This window comes from Meleagris gallopavo, chromosome 11 (assembly GCF_905368555.1).
Source record: "Meleagris gallopavo chromosome 11, MGAL_WU_HG_1.1, whole genome shotgun sequence".
Classification (NCBI taxonomy): Eukaryota; Metazoa; Chordata; class Aves; order Galliformes; family Phasianidae; genus Meleagris; species Meleagris gallopavo.
This window is the reverse complement of record NC_139414.1, coordinates 14,896,919-14,919,324: the sequence shown is the minus strand read 5'-3', so window position 1 is coordinate 14,919,324 and position 22,406 is coordinate 14,896,919. Positions and strand designations below refer to the sequence as shown.

At 43.8% G+C, this 22,406-nt stretch overlaps 1 protein-coding gene across 1 annotated transcript in view; it reads right to left on the bottom strand.

Moving 5' to 3' along the window:
* Positions 1-22,406, bottom strand: part of DIS3L2 (DIS3 like 3'-5' exoribonuclease 2) — a 164,735-nt gene that overhangs the window by 42,360 nt on the left and 99,969 nt on the right. The window contains exons 12-14 of the mRNA XM_085232503.1: positions 19,036-19,148; positions 12,983-13,090; positions 8,979-9,212 (exon numbers count right to left, since the gene is read on the bottom strand). Of these exons, the coding sequence (XP_085088629.1) occupies positions 8,979-9,212; positions 12,983-13,090; positions 19,036-19,148 (455 nt within the window). The remainder of the gene's footprint in view (positions 1-8,978; positions 9,213-12,982; positions 13,091-19,035; positions 19,149-22,406) is intronic.

Sequence of the window (22,406 nt, the reverse complement as noted above, 5' to 3'; positions counted from 1 at the left end):
AGCTGAATCAATGGAGCTCTCTCAGAAAAGAAAGGAGAGTCTTGAGATTAAAACAGAGACCTTGAAATTGAGGTGAAACTGCAGCCATCAAGCTAATGCAAAACCTCCTGTTGATGCATGGGAGTGAGAATGTCTCTGTCAGAGGGCTGATCCCAGCATTGCCACAGGACACCCAATAAGCTACAGCTCTGCAGTCCCCAAGAAAAGCCAAATCAGAGGGATCAAATCCCATGATGCAAATAGTTTATTTCAATTGTCAAGGAAGGCACAAATCACAATTTGTTTCATGCAGGCTAGGCTGGCTTTTAAAACAAACAAACAAACGTGACTGCTTGGTAAGTCTGTACTTCTGAGACAGGAACAAGTTTTTCAATTCTAGTTATAGGAGTCACCCACAAAAGCCTTTCACGGTGATTTTGCATGGTTGGTTTCTTCCAGATTCTGAAGTCTCTCAAACCACTCTAGCCTAGCAAACCCTTGGGACTACTTCCTCACCACCACTTGCTTCATTTTCAAGTGACCATCAATTTAACAGAAACCCATCACGGACGGGCAATGGACTGCAACTGACTCTGTTGGTAATAAATTGGCACAAAATTGGCAATAAATCTGCTACCATCCCAGATCCAAGCCAGAAAATGCATTACCTGCAGAGGGCATAGTTTAATACTACCATCAAGTTTTCAGATGTTGACAATGCAACTTATGAATATGTATATCTGGAGAGGAATCAATAGCTGTGCCTGGAGATGGGAACAGGCAGCACCGAGGCATCATGCTGCCTCTTTTACAATCCAGCAAAGCACCACACAAAGAAGTGCATGCAGGGAAGAGGTCTTTACGAAATATGAAGTATTGATAAATCTCAAAAACAAAGTGCAAAGTGGACAAACAATCTTAACTAGGAAGTTATGTTTCACTGTCCCATTTTACACAATTACATCTTGAGGGGAAAACTACACTCTGAATTGCACTCATATGCTAGAAGAACTTCCTTATTACCACGGGAAGATGCAGAGAAGTGCAAGATAAATGATCTAGATTACTAAAGAGAGATTCTCAGTCACTTGCTTTCAAAACAAAAGCAACGGGTTGCTCAACAAAATGCACTCCCAATGAATCACTGCAAACTTTAGCAGGGCATATCATTCCAGGAGACATGGGCTTGGACTTGGAAAGTTTAAAGACAAACCCAAAAATGGACTTGAGCAGCACTGGCTTCTTCAAATCAGGCAAAATGGGCTCCATTCTCAGCTCTGCTGGGATTTTGCCTAAAAATCTCATTTCAGAGGGCCCTGAAAAGCACAGGTGCTCTCTGAACTTCTTTGTATTTCAGCATTCGTATGTTACGTGAGAAAAGATAAAGTGTCCCAGAGCTCAGGAGAAATGATCATGCCCACAGACACTTGATAAAGTGAGCTGTGGTCATGGAAACAAAGAATTCTCCCTCCCCCCACTCTCACTTGGGAACTGAAATGAGGAATCACAGAACTGCAACATCTGAATCTTTCAACTCCTTCCAAACGTTGTCTTTTATCATTACACAATTAGCCTTTCTTCCATTTACTGCTAGGTGAAACAGAACTGGCTCTGACAAAGAGCTGCTACATCTTCACCTACGGCAGACTGATCACATTTGAACTTATATCACTCAACACACACTGACTCCATCTAAACAGAATGATGGATTAGCCATGCAGTCAGCAATAATTAATACCTGAAAAAAAACCCTTGTCAAGTCAAGTTCAAATATGTGACAAATGCAATCTGAAGCAACACAAGACTTTCTGATGACGTCTGTTCATCACTGGGTGAGAAAAACACCAACAATCAACTGGAAAGCAAGACGCACCAAGAGCAAGGATTGCTTCCTCAGAAAGACATGCAAAATCGGAATTTTGTTCTAACACTCAGCTCACATGCAGCACCACACAAACATTTAGAACCAGTTTGTCTGTTTTGAACCTCTTCAAGTGCAACCAGCTAAAGCCACTTCTCTTCCCACTAACCTCAAAAATAGCACTGAGAGCTAGATCAAGCACTGAATTCTCTGCTCGACCCTAGCTAACAGCTTCACGTCTGAGCCATATCCCTTCACACCAAGGCAGCACCTACAACAGATGCCCTCTCCCTCATCTACAGACATTCAGCAATCTCTGAAGTCCTCAAGAGCGACTCACCCCAAGCTGCTGACCCACCTGTGACTGGATAGTCCAGGAACACAAGAGGTGTCTCCATGTGTGAATGTGGAGCACCTGCAAACGCCTTCAGCCTTATCAGCAAGTCAGCACACGGTGGCTGCCCACTCAGCCCCTTTTACAATGGCTGATCAGTGATCCACTTGATGGGATAAAAGCAAGTCATTTGGAAAACGTCATGAAGACTGTCCACTGCAACTCTGCCTTGATCAAGCACAGCGTATTTCCATGGGATAGAAGCACTCTGGCTGACACACGTAGGTACCTGCTCTGATGCTGGCAGATGAATGAAGCCATTCCTGTGACAGCATCTCAAAAAAATCTTTTTTTTTTTTTTTTTTTTTTTTGGAGGAGCTTCTAGTACATGGTAGATTTAATACAGCTAGGAGGTCAAGATGTGTTTATTTGATTATTAAAAACCACTTGCAAATGACCAGAGATCTTGAACACGTCAGTTAGTAGCTGGAATACTCCAACAAGAACAGAAAAAGTTGTAACCTATTCTTGCACTACAGGTGGTAAATCAATGCTGGAGCACTGCTGTGTGGGGAGCTCTTTCCTGGACGTGTTTGCCCAGACATCTGGCTGCAGTGGCTCCCAGCACAACGCCCTACAGCCCAGTCCTACACTCCAGTGTCCCACTCCCTGCTCCTGCTGGAGCCAACTTGGCCACTTCACCACCTGCTCTTGCTGTGACACAGCTGCTCAGCTCCAGAAGAATGATCAGGGAACGGCAGGAGATGTGTGAGGACATCGATCCTACTCACATTCCTGGGTGCACTTCATTAAAATCCCGGGGTAAAAGACCCTCCGTGATTAGATTCTGAGGGCTTTCTACTCAAAATCCCAACTTCATCAAAATACCGCAATGCCTACTGGCAATGCAAACTTCTCCACGCACACAGAAAGCTGCTCAGCCCACACAGACCCAGCTCCATAACATGACCTCACAATGCCTCCTCAGTGTGTGTGCAAACTGCCTGACCTGAGCTGCTGGCTGCTCCTGACAACGATGACATTTCCTACTGGCCTGCAAAGGACCACTTTCCCTGTGGTATCATAGGGAAGACATTTTGAAAATCCTTCCTACTTCACTAACTCACCTTTGCAAATACATTTTGATTACTCCTGCAGGGAAGAGCAGCAGCTCCCAGAAGACAGCTATGGCCTTCGATGCTCATTTTGATGTATTAACTGAGGCTATGCAAAAGACTATTAAAATCCCCAAAGAAAATTAATCTCCAAATACATCCAACATCCCCCCAGCTGCCTAATGTATCATGCAGTATAAGCAACTGCCCATAATGATCGCACAGCACCTGCTGTCCCCATTCTGGGTATCAGCAACGTCTCTTTAACCAGACATCAAAGAAAAGCATTAGACAATGGCAGAATTGTGATAGGAAGTGAATAGTGAAAGCCCCTTGTCAGTCTGCATTTCCATTTATCTCACAGCACTGTACGTACAGCCCATCCTGCCTCACACACCATTGCTGTAGCAGCATCTTTAGGGGGTATCATGGCAATTCCTGAGATTTTATAAATGAGCCTTTGGGTTTTTCTCCCAAGCCAAACCACGTGGCTGTGTACACACCTCAGCCTATCCCAAGGAAACTGAACGTGAGAGGAATTTGGTACCCACTGTCCAACGTTCCCATCAGAACCAAGCACAGTTTCAATCCAAAGCACCTCCTGTTCATATACAGATATTCTGCATTCAGTGCACAATGGCTGCCGAACCGGCTGTCCTGGTAGAAACATTTACTACCTCCACACAGCAAAAAGACTACATGATCTGAATGCTTACCTTACAAACACAAAGCAGAAGATACGACAAAATGTCTCATAATTATTTCTAACAACTACTCATATTGAAATAGTTCAGTGGTGATGGTAATTAATCTCTGACTTGAGACTTCCAAGCAAACAGCATTTAGCAGGAGTTAACTCTTTAAAAATGTGTTTCTGTCCTATCCCAGCAGCCACAAAATCCCAATTTCCCAACATACAAGGTCATATCCTGCAATACAATGTACCTCCTCCTCCTCACCTTCTATGTGTGGTTGGCTTCTCAGAACTGTTTGAATCAAGCAGAATCTATTCTGAGAGGTTCAAAGACTTTACAGATATACAGTGAGTTGATGCAGTACAGCATATAACCGGGAGCTTTGGAGCTGGCATGCTGCTAGCACACATATCTGTACTGGGGGTCACACATTTCCTGCAGTAGCAACACTTTTACTTTGCGAATCACACCAATTTTAATTAAACATGGCAATTCTTATTACCTTATCCCCAGCAGTCACTGGGTAGAACACTAGCAAGGTCTCCAGCATGGTGCAGAGGTACACTACCACAATTTTTACTATCTTTATGTTACTCAAAACAATAAGAAACCCATAGGGAAAAGCAATGCTTGCTCAGATGAAGTGACACTGACCCAGCGCACAGCCTGAGAACAAGCAGCAGCGAGACCACTTCACTACCAATTCAGTCCTTGTATTTGCATAACAGTCTCATCTTTGCCATCTTTATCCTTCTTTCTTTCTTTTTTCACACTCACTTGCAAAGCTGAACACCTGTTGTGCAGAAAACAAGGAGAAAAGCTACTCTATCAAACAATTGAAAGCCACCAACAAATGCAAATGTGCTTTGGGTTCTTCACACAGTGAACTTTGGTCAAAGCCAACATTTTGAGCACACAGGTCTAAGTGCACTGGCAAAGGCAGAATCACCGGCACAACCACCTCTCACAGCTCACACAGTTGTCATAGAGACAGATCAGCATCTCGGGGCATTCTCATTTTAAATACGCACTGAAATCCCTTTGAACCTGTCTCTTTGTAGGCATCTGTCCTTGTGATTCATTTATAAACTGCTGAAGCCAAAAAGAGAACCATTTATCAGCAGGTCTCCTCTAGGCAGGCTTGAGCTAAGGAGCTTTTCTACAAACTTGATGGTTCTTTTTTAACAGCAAGTTTCTATCTGATTCTCTGGCTAGTGTTTCTAAAAGCTGTGGTTTGGGGAAGTGATCCAGCTTGAAAGTAACACGGCCAGGAAAAAAAGAAAAGTTGTGAGGAGTGCTCACTTTGGTTTTTAAACCAGGTCAAATCCCTGTTCCACTTTATAGCACGAGTGCACTGAGAGCTGCAAGAGGACAGCAGAGGGGTGGCACTTTGTGGTTTGGGGCAGGAGGGAGGCAAGGAGCAGATGATGCCATAAATACCTGAATACTTTGGCTCAAAGCCACAGCATAAAGCAACTCCTGTCTTTACATTTCAAAGCTGCAGCTCCAAAGGAGAAAGAAAAGAAATACCTTCATCTCTGTTTGCGTGGACAAAGTTTTGTAAGCTCCTTAGCTGCTGAAGATGCAAAGACTTTTAAAGGTTTAAAAATCAGTGCTCAGCTGCCTTCTGGAGCTAGCAAGCCAGCATATGTGCTATATAACTATATGCTAGGGAAAAAGCCCCAGAAGAGGACTACGGGAACAGCACGATCCCATAGAGCATCAGATATGTGGCTCAGGTTGCACAGAAGGTTCTCAGACCCAAGGTCCAATGGAGGTGGACTCCCCTCTTAAAGACTTTTGAAAAGAAATAAGGAAAAAAAAAAAAAAGAGTGGCAGTTCTGCAGGTTGCCATGACCAGGACCAACCTGGAGCAGGAGGAATCCAAAATTTCACAACCCTATAGTGATACTGCATCGACAAATCCTTAGCTTTCAAGACCACATCTGTAATTTTTCTCAAGGTTTGCTGAGTGATTCAGATGTGCTATTCCCACATTATCCAAAAAAATATTCTTCAACTGTTGAGCAGAGATTCCTGCTTCTAAAATTACTGCTGAAGGAGAGCTATGAGCAAGCAAATGCTGTTCTCACATTAGGTCACAAAACTACAACAGCGATGTTCAGACAGGAAACTTTCCTCTCATCACAACACACAATCATTAAGGTTGGAAAAGACCACACAGATCACTAAGTCTAAATGTCAACCCATGCCCATCGTGCCCACTGACCACATGCCTCAGTGCCACAAATCCTCAGTCCTTGAACACCTCCAGGGATGGTGACTTCCCCATCTCCCTGGGCAGCACGTGCCGCTGCACCACCACTATTTCTGGGATGAAACTTTTCCTAATATCCCACGTGAGTTGCTTCAAAAGAGAATTTTCTTAGATTCGGGGAATTGATCCTAAATTATATGGATGCTACAGGGGAAATAAATATCATCGCTAAGGGGAAACTGAGGCAGGCAGGGAGAGCACCAGCCCAAGGCCACCATGGCCAATGGCAAAGCAGGAAGGGAGACTCTTCTCCTAATGATTTTCTTCATATTAACAGGAAGCAGAAGAGCATGTCATGCTGAAAAATGGCAGGGTGGGAGTTAGGAAAAAAGCTCATCACTGTTCAGTAGGGAGTGACCTCAAGGCAGAACTCAAAGATAACGCAATGTATAGGAAGAGGGCTCACATCCCTTGGAAAGAAAAAAAGCACAGGAGTCACCCATGCCCAGCCACCCCCTCCCTTAATACTATGGGACGATCATTTCCTTTCCTCACATATTTATTTGGAATCAGATAATTCATTGCCCCCAGTTTCCTGCTGGAGTTTGTCTTCCATTGTTCAGGATTTACATTACTCAACAGGAAATCAATGAGAGGTCCAGAGATTAGAAAGGTGCGTTTCCCATTCGGGCCCACCCCTGAGGCTGGAAGTCAGACCCAGATCAGAGCTGCATCCATGGGAACTCAAAGTGGGGGAACAAAGGGAGACAGTCTAATCTCATTCTGCTCCTAGTTACAGACTGCTTTGTCCCACCATATACACTGGACGTGCCCACATACACACTCCTCAAATACTGCTTTTATTCAGGCCTTACATTAACAGCTTTTCCCATGCGCTGAGGAAGACGTAGTTTATCAAATGTAGCTACCATGGCAGCACTTGAAAAGAGTAAGTACAGTGAGAGTATTCCTTGAACTAAAATACACTCCTTCTCAAGGACCATTACTTTCACCCCGACATTCTTGCCAGGGGAGACAGATTCTGTACAGTGTAAAATGCCTCTTGTGAAGTATAATTCAGTTCATCACACCACCTAGGAAGCAGGCTGACTGGGAATGAGCCCCTTTAGAAGTAGAAGTGGCTTTTAACCCCAATCTCACAAGTGATGCTTCAATACCTCCTCTTTCATGGCTCCTCCACAACAGCACAGAGCAAAACAAAAAACACCGCTAATCTGTTACGGGGTATCACTGGAACAGGATGCTTCCCTGGCCAAATCCTCCCATTTAAAATGTCACAAGTGTTTTAAAACATATCCTGAGGTTAGTTTGATAACAGGTACTAAAGTCAAGCACATAGGGTGTCTGTTCAGCACAACACTAAGCTTGTGTAATGACTTGTGTAATGCAAACTGCATTTCTCTAGCACTCAGCGTGCTTGGAAACGAAAGCCCAGCTTATTAGCCACTGCATGATATATATCAATGAGGTGAAACTCTGTTCCTAAAAAGTTTTAAACAAACTCTGCACGATTTCAAAATGAGAGTCTGATTTCCAAAAATAGTTTATGAACAGATTGCTTCTTTCAAGTAAGGGAGGACCCCGACCAAAAGCTCTTGGCTCCAGGCTTACTTGTGTGTTTCTAACCAGTCCTTAAGGACCTTCAAATGCATGCAGGCAAAACAGCCCTGGCCACCACAACTCGTACATCAGAACATTCATCTTAAAGTATAACCCCCACCTCTGAAATTCAAAACATGGATGTCTCATCCTGTCTGTCCTGGAATGGTGACGCTGCATTCCCTCCTCTTTACAGCAGCTCCACCAGATTAAGCCACATGCTCTGCCAAGGAAGTTCACTGATTACAGACACTGGTTGCTCTCCCTCTCTACAATCAGACCATGCTTTCCCGCAACTGGAGACAATACTACAGCCCTGAATAAAATGGAAGAATTGCAACATACCTCTTACATACAATAGTCCTGTTTATACATCTCGGTACGCTAGCTTCTTTCTCAGCAATATGATTATGTTGACTCATGCTCCTTTTGCAATATGAAACAATAGAGCTTCCTTATATCAAGAAATGACTTTGTCTCCTGGTCGGGAAGGCCACTGGGTTCTATAAATTACAGGAATCTCCTATCCACAAAACCTGTCCGCAGCCACCTCAGAGCAGCAGAACCTCAAATGCAGAGTATTTTTGCTGTAGTAATCTAAAATATCTGGATCTACTTGCTGTGTGTGTCATTTCTACTTTACAACCAATACAAAACTACTTAAATTGTCCCAGACACAAAATCTCCTCACTCACATTTCTTCCCTCTGAACCACACTCACTTATAAACATTAGCTTAGATAACATTTTAGTCAGTTTCCCTGTCAGAGAACTGCTATGAAAGTGGTGGAAAACACGAGTACTGCAAGCACAGCAATAAATGAGGACGGTAACTGTTCACAGTGTGACGTGCACTAAGGATATCCAAATGACACTGCTGCGATTGGTTTTGCTGAACAAGTTACTTACCAAGTTTGCTATCGTTTCAGGATTCTGAAAAATACTGGAAGATGGACCACTCCTCAAAAAACAGCTTTTTTTTTTTCCCTTTTATCCTACTTGGTGCTTTTGGTACACATTTTTATATTTTGATACCATTTTGATACCATTTTTAAGACACCATCAGCACACCAACTCCTCTTCCTGTTCCAGCCTACCTTTGCCTTGGAGTTGTTATTCTGTCAGGAAATTCTAACGGAATAAGGAGCAAATCCCACCTGGTCTAGGCGCAGAGCACCGTCGATGAAGCGCTGCTTGCGGAGGTGCTGGGCGATGCGATGCAGATTCAGCACAGCTTGCTGGATCTCAGCTACTGAGTGCTGAGGGGAGATAGGGGGCAGTTCTTCAGGTGAGAACACCTTCCCGGGGTTTTCTATCATGCTCTGTGCGTGGTCGTAGCTCAGCTTTGCGCAGGAGCAGATGACTGTCCGCCCAAACCATTCGTCAAGGATCTGCAACACAGGAAAGTATAGGCAGATCTAAAGGCTTCCACTGCACAAAAGCTCGAGAGGTTGTACCAACAGTGGAAAGAATGACAACAGACCTCACCACTAATTTTCATTGCTGAGTGAAGATCTTCTCACAATGAGGCTCCTTAGATTCTCTAGTAATGTGTATAGGCATGATAAAGTCTTTCTCTCACATTAGAAATGGCCCCAGTCTTCTCCCCCTACCTGGATTCCCTCCTTGATAAAGAACTACAGCAGAAACCAGCCAGCACACTCAAAGCTCAATAAATGCAGGAGTGGCAACAGACAGAGACACCTGCACATGCAAAGAGGGATCTCTTATCTGAAAACACAATCTTGCGTTTCACCTCTTCAGTTAAAGTCTAACAGTGGTGTACAAGGGGCTGGCCCTAAAGGACTGCTGTCTGGTCACATTCACACAAAGCTACAGTGTCTGTAGTGTCTGACTGGCATTTGTGAAAGTGCGTAAGTAGGATTTTGGTGCATCTGGAGGAAAGATGGACAGTCAGTGACCTCTAGCAAGCTTATGGTGTGAGGCCAAACTCAAGCCAGGAAGTGTTTTAAGCTCCCAAAATAATTTCAGAATCTAGAGGAAAATCATGGAAAAATCACTTACAAAATTTTAACTAGAAGTCACTCCCATTTTAAGCTCCATACAAGAAAACCAGTGTGAAAGAAGCAATTCAGAATTATCCTTTAGCACAGAAAGGATATATAAGAACTCAAAAACTCGTCTAACCAGTGAGAAGGTGCAGAGGCACAAAGGGCTGAATGCTCTTCAGAAAAGTCAAGAGCACTGGCAGGAGGAGGGCTCTGGAGAGGGATGCAGTCTGTGATCAACCATTCAAAGCACAAGTGCTCAGCAAATGGGTGGAGAATTGTAATTCTATGTTAGGTACAAGTACCACCTTACCCCTTCATCAGCAGAAGAGAATAAGGTAAATCCTGCAAGTGACAGTGTCTGTGAAGCACAGCCATCTGTAAAACAGACTCTTCAAGGACATTGCTTTTTCTCTTTAAAAGAAAGGATTGAACCCCCAAGATACCTTTGCTGTCTCCCTCCCCGTGCCCCCTAACGTAAGTACAGCTCAGATCTCTGAAAGTCTCAGGACATTTAAGCTCATTTTCAATTAGAAAGCGTCCTGATGGATGGGATGCAGCAAGTGATACCTTGTGATGTAAAGTGCTCAGACCTTCAGCCCATGGTTACTGTGCATGTGACCCCTACCTATACACAAGGACAAAGGAAGAAAAAGGCACCAAACTGGTCAGAAAGGTGCTGCAAAATTCCTGACAGCACCTGCTCCATGGTCTATTGCATCCCATTCAGTGTGGTTAGGCTTCTTGCAGTGATGAAGGATCCACATCTGGAAGGTCAGAAACATCTGATGACATCTGCCAGATACCCAAAATCTCCTGATATTAAACAAGCAAGGTCTGTGATGTGGAAGAAGCTGATCTGCTCTTTGAGACTGACTTTTGAAATTAGTAGTTAGCTGGTAACAGTTACTTCAGACTTACAGTGCAGGGATGGTAGTCAGGCACCAAGAAGGTTCCTTGCTGAGAAGGGCTGAGCAGCCTTCACTTGAGCTGAGCACTTCTACAGAAGCTCCAATTGCAACAGGCAACACTTTTCAACTTGCTGTTCAAATGCTCCTATTTCCCTTCAGCTGCTCCATCTCCTGCTATTAACTTCTGCACCAAATGGCACTATCAGTTCTGGCTCTCACTCTCATGTGCTCCAAACTCTCTGAGAAGGAGCGCTTTCTCCAGTCCCTGGGCTAGCAGTGGGAGCCAGGTCTGGAGATACATGGTGCTTCTGGCCATTGATTTCCAAGAACTTGCTCTGTTCCCAGCAGGAGGCAATGAACCGGATTTCCACTTTGCTGCCTGAACTTGAAGCTTTCAACAAAATCTTATTTTTCTGCTTACTCAGATGAGGCCAAATATTTCAGAGATCCACTCACTTCCTTGTAAGATGAGAGATGCAGCATACTGGGCCCCAGGAACAGAACAAGAATGTCAAATCTCAGACTACATTCAGGTTGTGCTTCAAACATCAGCAGACAGTAACAAGAAGAAGAGTTACATCACTTGTTTATAAATATCTTTCTGTTGACTGCAAACAGGTTCCAAACAGGAACGTGCCACGCTGTTCCTAAAAACGCCCAGCTCTGCATCTGAAGAACAGCACAGGCTCAGCAATACAGTTTCTGCCTTTGCCCTTGGGAAGTCATCAACACATCACACCACTCTGTCCCACTGGAGTCCACAGAGCTACGTGGAGTACTGCTCAGGCAAAATTTTGTTACACTCCTGGTGTTACACTCCTGGTGTTACACTCCTGATGACGACTCCAGAATGCAAAAGCCATAAAAACAAGAAAGTGCCGGTTGCCAAGGAGGGCTGAGCCTGGCATTACTTTTCTATAAGAAACAATAAACAAAAACTCTACCAACTTAACAGTTGCATTCAAGAGAGGAACCTGCTGTCTTTTCTCTGGGAGATGCACAGGCTCTGGACTTACTTGCTTTGGAGCACTGACAGTGGGAAGCTCAGAGGGGAAACACAGGAGATCTATTCTGCCCCACCTCACGGATAAGAGATAAGTTCCCCTTCACATCAACTGATCCCAACCGAGGCTGCCATCCCTGCAAAGCCTCCAAGGAGAAACTTGGCTGCTCAGACACCTGCATGCAGTCTGCTTCCCCAGGTCGTGTCCCAAAGCACTACTTCTGCTGGGATCAACCACGTCCATAGGCAAAGCTTGGTGCTGTGATCCTCTTACCTCCTTATTGGCCTTACAGGGTCAGTACAAATACTATTTGAAAAGCAAATAGTGGGTACATTGCAGGGAATAAGAGACAGAATTTAATTAAAAGCTTATTTTAATTAAGACTTGACTATTAGCTGTTCAAAGAGCACTCAGAGTCAATAAAAGCCCCACCAAGTAGCAACAATTAGAAGGCCCCAGGAGTAATCATGCTGCCGCTATGGGAAGCGGGATGTTTTTCACAGTGAACAAATAAAATCCACTTCAATGCCAGAGCTGGAGAGACACAGATACAGGACTGAAACCACATTTTGTTAAAGAATAAAAGAAGACTCAGTATCCATTAAGGCAGCATGGACCCAACGATCACCACAGAGGAGATTGTTGGGTTGTTACTAAGAGTGTAGGAGAGGGAGACAAATCAAGAGAGCTGAAGGCAGCTTGCTGCACAGCTGATCTCCAGGAATAATACAGCATGTAGAGGATGGAGCTGTGCCTTTGCTGAAGAGCTATCACGCTTCACGTTTATCAATGTAATTTGCAGCACAGATGAGGAATAAAAGACTCCGTTTACCAGGGAGACCACAGAGGGATCCTTATCCACTGCAGAGCACAACTGCCTGCAAGCACAATGCAGGGTTGGATTCAGGGAGAAACATCTTGTCCCAGACTATTAGCTGTGACTGGCTGCTGGAAATATGATATTAAATGTATGAGTGACCTGGCATGGAGATAGAAATCCTCCATTTCTAACATTCATACAAATGCTCTTCTTTTTCCTACCACATTGTGAGATTTTTCCAGTCATCAGTAAGACAAGATTTAGGGACAGTCCTACATCCTCTGTTACTGTTCACCAGTAAGTCCTTTGCTATCCAACTGGCAGTTACGGGGTGACATTTTTACCACTCTACTTGCAAGGTTAGGGTCTGGCCACTGAGGCAGGACTGATGAGCAGGATGTCTGCTGCTTGACTTACCTTGCCTTTTGGAGTCACCTTCCACATCACAGAGAACGTCAGCCGGTCTCGCATGGGATTGAGACTGCACAGCTCCTCACAGAGCAGCTTGGGAAGCATTGGGATCACCTAGAAGTGAAGAGGAAACTCAGTGCTTAAGAAGCATCGTGGTGTCAGTAAGAACCTGAAGAGCTCGGATTTGGAAACTGCACCTTTTGCTTTGCCACTAATGACTGCACCAGGCAAGAAATGCAAGTCTGAGGCTGCTTTCTGCAAAGTGTAAATTTCTCCCACGCATCACAGGAGCGTGCATGGCTCTAATAAGGATTGAGCTGTGCTTTGCAGCACAGACAGGAATGCGTAGATGTTGGTGAGATAAACAAAAGCACCTGTTTTGTGACTACTGAACACGGTGTTTGCAAACAGAAGGAGAACAATTACTATTTTCCTGTGCTAAGCTCTGCTTGAACAAAATGTCAGCCAACAGAAATTCCTGGCAGAGATGTTTTAGCTTGTGTTCTAATTCCTTACAACCAATCAATACTGCAGCTGTTGATCGCTGAATTACCAAACTACATATTACTCACCTGACTGCAGCACCAAAGCAAAAGTGCAGAACGTACAATCATGGAACCATTAAGGTTGGAAAAGACCGCTAAGATGATCAACTCCAACCCCAACCCATCCCCACCATGCCCATAACCATGTACCTCAGTGCCACATCTCCACGTCTCCTGAACAGCCCCAGGGATGGTGACTCCTCCACCTCCCTGGGCAGCCTGTGCCACTGCCTCATCACATATTCACACTATAGCAAAGCTGAGGAGCTCCAAGTCTTTCTGCCTTTCCTGAATTATTTCCCAGGTGAAGCCAGCAGTAAAGCTAATATTTAGAAGCTGTTTAATGACGCAAACCTAATTATTTAGAGCTCAACATTCTCATTTCTCTTCTCATTATTAACCTTTATAAGGAAGCAGTAAGTGCCCCCAGAGAAGAACTACCTACCTCTTGGTTTTACTCTGAGCAGTAATGTGGGCCGGTACTTTCCAGAAAAGTACAGAAAGAAATGCCCTACACAGCCAAGTTTGCCACAAAGATATTTCAGCTATTTAATTCACCTTACTTTTGGCTGCTCTCCTGTGCCACCCAGCACAGGTACAGCAGCAACCCCAGCTCTTCCAAACTCTGTTGCACTGACCTGGTAATTTCACAGACAACACTTTATATCTGGGTGTGAAGGGAACAACTGCTCTTCAACACAGAAGAAAAAAAAATGTCTCAGATGCCCATTTTCTCCTTAAGTGCACACAGTTGATATTTACCTTTTGCTTTGAAGGAAAGACTCCTAAAATATTTAATCACATTTGTGGTTTGGCACCGGGTGATGGCCATAAATTCATTCTAATTGCACTGTATATTAATGCCAAGAGGTTAACTGTACGGTCTCCAACTGTCAAGGAGTCCCTTTCAACATGAATCAGCAGCGCCGGTTCAGCTGGGAGGTCACAGGGCACAGATTATGATAAGCTGTTTCCCGCAACACAAAGGCTGTCAGCTCTGTTATTCCAGTTGTGCAAAGCACATTAACAATACTCATACATTCATAACTGACAGATTTGGTACGTGAGGGCTGCCATGCCGCCTGGAAGGGCCCAGGCCACAGGGTTATAAATTCAGCCCAAGCGATGCCAGCCCGTAGCAGAAAGGAGAGAAAATAGCTTTCTAGACTATCGGAAATCCCTGCCTGTCTAGGATTGCCCATGACCTCCATGAGACCCCGAAGCTCAGGTCACAGTGAACAACTTGCTGGCAAGTTAATAAAAGCTCCCAACCCTTTCCCATCCAAATTAAGGATGCTGTTACCAGCATCTGCCTCCATCTCTCCCCATCCGCCTTATGATTAATTTTTTGGCTCCCAGAGATGATGTTCTGTACTTACTGAATATCTTCATGCCTTTGCACATCCTCTCTCCTCACTTCTCCTGAGGCAATAACAGTCTGCTAGCAAAACACTGACATGAAACATGAAAGCCCATCCACGAAGAACAGCCCGAGTGAAACAACAGGATGCGTGTTTTAAGTGTACTTGAGCAGGATTAATATCCAATTCAAGAGGCTATAATTCTACGGAAGGGCTTTCAGTGATGTGAAACACAAGCAAAGCTTTAACTCAGATCACAATTACAGTGCTAAGTGCTCACCGAGCAATTAGCTATAAAAACCTACTGTTAAATGGAGAAGTTCCAACCCATGTCACCCTTGTTTTGCAGTGGAGAAACTTCAGGCAAAGCAACTTAACCCAAGCTATGCAAGAAGTCTCCAAAGACAGCAAGAATTTCCTCTTCTGGCCTGATCCTCAGTGTGATTCAGTCACAGTCAAAAAGGATTCTTAGTAGTTGCAAGCCCAGCATTTAATGTACAAAGACATCACAATTGTGTCAAACTCAGAGAGTGAGATGTTATCCCAGGGGCTGCCCCAAAGGAACCGTTGCAATAGTATTATTTTCATCCCTTTTTGAAAGAGACGCAGGATGAGAGGAGATTTCCTTAAGTATGCCTGTAACGCCCATGGAAGATTTACAAAATAGCAGGGTTGCATGGCATCACCTCAAAAAAGCTGGGAGCAGAGGGTGTGTAAAAGTAGCTGGACCTAGAAGTGCAGTTAGAGGAGTCCAGAAGGGCTAGGGAAAAAGCTTTCACCATGGAAATAAAGGACTCGCAGCCCCTCAGAAATCCTTTTTACTGAAGGATCCTAGAATCAAGGGCTGTAGAAAGGCTTGTGCTGTCTGGTTTCCAAGCCCATCTCTCAGCCAGACCAATAAAAGACATCATCTCTTCCCACCAGCCTAGCAGGACCCAAGAGATACAAAATGGGTACTTCTTCCAGCAAAAGGCTGATATCCACCAGGCTCACAGTTGCAAGTCTGCATTTCAAATCAGACCACATTTCTCTCTGTGTGAAATCTCCTTAGGCCCACTGCTGCTGTACCTGGCTGGAGCAGCAGGGTTCCAGCCCTGCCAGCCTCTCAAACAGCCAGGCAAAGGAAAAGCCAAAGTTGGACAAGGCACTGCAGGGGGTTTCCTACAGCACCGCCACCCTGGGGTTATAAAACACCTGGCCTTCTTACCATGCCCTGCAATGTACTTAACAGCTAGACCTCAGGTGGAGGAGTCACTTCAGGCACAGAAATATCTATCCAAGCTCCTGCTTGCAAGAGCCCTTTGGGCTGTACTTTTTTTTTTTTTTTCTTTGCCTCTTAGACTAACAAAGCATTTCCAGCATCCAAGTGTGAGTTTCCAGTCTCAGATTCGTTCCTTGGGAGCATACATACTGGGGTGATAAAACTTCACATTGCCTCTGAAATCAGAACCATCTGCTGCAGCCACGACACTCACTGGCCAAGTGCAGAGCCCAGTAGCCAAGGCCGCTCTGCTCACTGGACTTGCTGGAGCAGTTTTGCAAGGAACAGAGGAGGAAAAAATCAATCAGACCAGCAGGGAAAAGAGAACAAACTCCTCATTTTCAAAAAGCCACACAGACAGTTTTGCTCGTCTCAAATAATCCCATTCTGCAACTGCCCTGCTGGTTGGTACAACCACTGTTGCCTCCTGGGGTGACCTCATCTCTCCCATGGATCCTATGGGGAGGGATTCATTAACCAGGAGCGCCCACCCCAGCACCAGGAGGAGGGTGCCAAGGTCTAACGATGGGGCGGGCTCAGCAGGCCTATTGCTTACACACTAACAGACACTCAGAGGAAATAGGCAATTTGTTTATGAGCCAAGATTTCTGCTTAAGAGTTATATCAACACTTCCATGAATTCAGATTTTGAGCAACTCTTTGTTACTCACCCTGAGATTATCAAAATATCAACACCCTGACAACCTGCTGGTGTCAAAAGTGAATGTCTCGAAGTCCTGGGACTCAGCACGGAGATAGACTTACAGATCACATCTTTGATCTCGAGTATAAAATAGTACCAATAAAATATTACACAGATTTATGGCTGACCTCTCACTCAAGCTGCTTCACACCTAAAATAACACTAAGGGATATGCCAAAAAAGAGGAAACTGTTTAGGTTTTCTTGCTTCTTAAAACTTGATACACTCTTATTTCAAGAACTTTTGACTTTTATTAAATAGACCGCTAGCAATTACACAATAACTCCCCTTCTGGATACACGTCTCAGGAAAATTAAATATGTGGCTTACTTAACTTCTTTGGGAGGATTAGCATGGTGCTAACCTCTAGCAGAATCACAGCTGTCTTAGGAAACAATCCCATCAAAGGAAAGCATATTTTCTACAGGAGTCACACTACCATCTTGTTTTCAGACTGCTGGCTGCTTTCCTTTGCCCATCCTCTTGCTCCTTTTCATCTACTGCAATTAAAATAGTGACCAACATTGTGCTTTAACAATCTAACCTGGTTTGTACTCTTACAATGCATTCTCTGCAAGGCAGTAGAGGGGGCAAAACACTATCCCTGGCTGAGAGGCCAAGGTAGGTGAAGAGCAATTGAAGATAATGGATGTGAAAAGGTAACATGTAACTTATTGTAGGCATCACATACGGCTGGTGGTTGGGGAAAAAATGCATTTAGAAGGAACAGTTAACTTTTGAATTCAGCTACATTTTCATTAAAAATGTTTATTAAAAAAAAATCCTTCTTTCCAAAAAACTACATGTCTTCAAGCATGAGTGACATGGTGAGTGACAGCTATGGAGTCACCCCTACCAGAGGTGGAAGCAGAGCATCACAGAGCCAAGGGCTTATTGACAGAGAGACTGTAGGGCTGGGAAGGCTGTGGTGCAAGAACTGCTGTTTCTGTGAGATACACACTGCTTCCCACTCCTGGAGAAGTCAATCTCTGGCAAGGTGATACCCAGTGGGGTCACTCCTTGGTCTCACTATGACCAATCCAGCTCAGACACTTCTGCTCTGCTCTCATGGCTGCTCCACACAACCCAGCAATTAGGATGTGGTTGTTTATGTCAACAAAGATGCCCCAACATCTGGGAAGGGTTGCACTGTTAAGGACTTCTACTACCTGAAGCCAAGAGCCAAGCTTCCTGGATTCAATTCATACGCAGTACCTGCAGTAATTCATGAGCTAGGAAGGGTTTCTGCACATTCACCGAAAAATGAGACAAAAATAATCATCTATGGATGAAACACGGATGTTTCCTCTCCTCTAATATTATGCTCAAACTTGAATGTTTTTACAGTTTACAAGTCAACTTCAAAACTGAGTTTAATATTCGCTTCTGTTGTACTAAAATCTCTACAATTTAAAAAAAATCTTTTCAGTGCATGATGAGAAAGCATCGCTCCTCCATATTCGGGATACCAAGATGAAAGAAAACTGGAATACTGTGGTTCCTCAGGAAGTGAGATGACAAAACTCTCCGTCACTACCACTATCTCCATCACTATCGTTATTCAGGCTGGATATTAGGAAACATTTCTTCTCAGAAATAGTGGTGGTACACCTGCACAGACTGCCCAGGGAGGTGGTGGAGTCATCGTCCCTGGAAATGTTCAAGAACCGTGGAGATGTGGCACTGAGAGATGTGGTCAGTGGGCACAGTGGGGGTCAGTTGGGGTTGGACTTGGTGATCTTGGAGGCCCTTTTCCAACCTTAATGATACTATGATCCTATGATCTGCAAATTTCGAGTCTGCAACAGCAATGCAGAGAAACCAAGCGGGGCCTGTCAAGGTTATCTCCAGCTCACGATGATACAAACATAGCTTTAAAGCTATGGGACCTGAACCAGCTCCAGGTCAGCAGAGCCCTATTCCAATTAAACTGCTCCTAAGCTACCAAGCCCTGGCATACCTGAGTTTCTACCCAAAAACACACGGTCATGGACTGCTGCTTCACGCACTGCTGTCTTCATGAGCTCTGAGCCAGCGCACAGCATTAAGTCTTGTGTTTGACTATACCAGTTCACCAATTTTTGTAGTTTTCTTGCAATAGTAACCAGATCTTGATTGATGACATCTGAAAACAAACTTGTAAAAGGAAAAGACAGTGCTCAGAAGAAAAGAAGAAAAGTTGTTCCTACCTTTTGCACTAAATAGACACTCGTTGCCCTCTCGCTCGCCACTTTATCCAGTGCTGTTTCTTCCAGTACAAAGTAGCTCACATCCGCAATGTGAACACCCACTTCGAAGTTCCCTGAAATTGCACAAGGAAGTCAGTAGGCTGCAGGTAGAAATGTAGGCGTTGAGGGAACTGGGAAAAAGGGAATAATTCAATCCAGAAGTTACTTTTCAGAGGAAAAGAAAATTAAAAAAAAAAAAAAGAAAAGAAAAAAAATCAACAGTTTTTATGATCTCTGCATTTTCTGCTGGATCGCTTCTGGGAGACATTTCTTGTGATGTGTGAGTCCTATACCACCTGTACCACCAGCGTTAGGGAGACAGCAAAGAAAAGGAAAAGAGAATGACAATGTGATTTTCACAAATTTGTTTATCATTCTGACAAGTCTGAATGCTTTTGCATTTTGATCTCTCCGTATTATCCTATGTAAATACTCTGACTCCTCTTCTCCCCTATATGCTATGCCTATAGCTCACAAAAATGGTATTTCTATCCATCTCTTCCCATCTGAGATGAAAACTGTGGTCTCCCAGAACTACCAAATTCACCACCACTGTGATCACAACTTACCTCATCCCACATCCACGTGTGAGTGCTCAGGCAGTGATGGATGCGTGCAAGCCTTTAAAAGCCACGTGGCTAAGTATTCACAGCCAAGAGCTCATAACAGTGAGCTCTGCTGCCAGATATGGGATGTGGGACCCCACCTTGCAACCCCACAGGCAGTACAGGACACAAGTTTTGAGCGTGCCTTGGGATCTCAGATCTCAGAGCTGTACTTGCTTCCAATTCTCTCTGGGTCAAGTGCAAATTGCTGCTGATGTCCACAGAAGTCTTAAATAATTTAGTGTCAGACTACGCAGAAATGCAGTTTTCCACAAGAATATTCTCCCTGTTATCCTGCTTTATCCTCAGATTAGGCTCTTTGTTCTCCAACTACAGTCTAGTCTAAAAGTATCTTAATTCAAAAGTTAGGCTAGAGAGGAATATTACTGAGTTTACTGTGAGATTTCAGCAATAATTTGAATTTGGAAGTAGCGATCATCCTCAGCTTTGGAAGTAATAGTACTTCAGTCCAAGAAATTCTGGTCTGCTAATCCTCAAAGGAGTCCATTGACCTTTGTTTTCTCTGGAAGAACGAGACTAGATTTGAGGTGCTTATTTGTAGAATAGTTCTAAGTGTGGCGGGTTCCTAATTATAACATTCAGTTCTTTAGAGGAATTCACTAGCTTTGTGGTATCTATAAATATTTTTTCTTTCTTCTACTTTTTCAAAAAGACAGCATAATAAGATACCATACTGGTTATAATCCTGTTTGTTTATACACCTTGCGAAGGATATTATCAAAGCCTTTCTCTCAAGTGTCACATTTTTGAAGGACAAATTGTTAATAGCTGATGTCACTATGCAGTGTATCTGCCTCGGCGTGCACCCAGTGGGTAACAGTGCCGGATTTCAGCAGAGCAGGAACGGAAAGAGGTGAATCATAGAGTCATTATGGTTGGAAAAGACCTCTAAGATCACCAAGTCCAACCCCAACCCATCCCCACCGTACCCACTAACCACGTCCCTCAGTGCCACATCTCCACGGTTCTTGAGCACCTCCAGGGACAGTGATTCTACCACTTTCCTGGACAGCCTGCAACAACTTGATAGAGCAGAGATGTAAAGGCAGCAGAAAATCACATGGAAGATGGGAATACTGGGATTTAGGTTTTTCCACATAACCTATTGTTGCTGGAAAGTCGTGCAGAGAGTAAATATCATGGCAGCAGGAGGAGAGGGCAATAATCCCACTGCACACCAAGGGACAAATTCCACCACTCAGAAAGCTGGGAGAAAAGCCTGCAGATTAAATGGTTCACTTCAGAAAGCTGCCTACAGCTGTGTTGTGATATTATCAGATGCCCTGAAAGCTGCTCTACGTGGATTAGGCATCCAAGCCTGAAACTACTTAGACAGTAAGTCTTAGACTAACAGTTCAACCGACAGGTCTAATATTACATGCACTTGAAGCCAACACACTCAGAAGGTAAAAAAATATTGAACACTTTGAAGTCAATATTGTAATGTATTGACCCTGCAGGCAAATATTGACCAAAGGAAAGGAGAGGGGGTCATTACATCATGCCTTTAATCGCACTTTAATTCAATATGTGCGCTGTTACATACATGAACTTTTTGTCCTCGGTAGAAAATTGACAAACCAAGAAAGATCTCATTGCATGAGATAATAAAACATGGAGTTCGCCAACAAAAATACGTTGCGCGGAGTTAAATTTCACTCAGGTTTCCCACCAGAGGTTCTAAAAGCTGGGGTCAGCACGAGCCCCCTGCTTTTGAACTTTTAATGGAAATTCTATCTAAATATTTTGTTACATACATTGACATAATGCAAACTGGCAGCTCTTGGGTTTGCCTTGCTCAAATATGAATCACCCCATTTCCGTCATCCCCCAAACAAATTCAGACCAAGAAAAATTGAAGATACAGACAGTGATCAACTGATCTGATTTGCCCTGGATGTGCTGCAGAAAATACCGGCCTAAGCCTGCACAGAAATACCTGCCTAGTGCTCTCTCCTGGTTTATTTGCCAATAAAAATGAATAGTATTTCTCTATCTACAAAGTTCTTCCACTAGGATTCTCTTCGAGGTCCACAAACAGTTTTTCTAGTCTCATTAATTTTTATATCAATCACAAAAGGAGCATTTCACATTGTAAGTCCTACGCTATTTCCCAAGAAAAAAGAATACGTGGCCTGAATGAAAGGAAAAGAGAGTTAAAACCTCCTACACTGAAAAAGTCTTGCCACAGAGAGGAAGGGGTCGGCAATGCATGGACCAGACACTACACACTGCTATACTGCCTACTCCACCCTCATTTTGATGACAAAATCTACTTCTCTAGCAAACATAGGCTTCGTATCTTGGCATGTAGTTCTCCATCCTGATTTCAATTTAAATTTCTCACAGAAAGGTGTACGTTACAAACCACAGATTTGTCTGACCCAATTTACAATTCTCCTACAATGAACCTAAAGCTGCACAACAAGTCCTAAAGCTAGGTATACACAACTAGTTTAAAGACCTTTTTTCTTTCTTAGAGTATGTACATAAGAATATGTGGGGGATTAAGCCTGACACTTCATATAGCTGATATACTTAAGCAAGAGCAAAAGAGAGCATCTATTGTAATGAAAAATGTTGAAGGTGCTCGGATGGCTTCTTTCATTCAGGATCTCAGAATTTTATTCATTTAAAATTATTTCATTTGAAGGTGGGTGCAAAACTGCCATTCAAACTCCATCACTACGAATCTGAAGAGTGGGA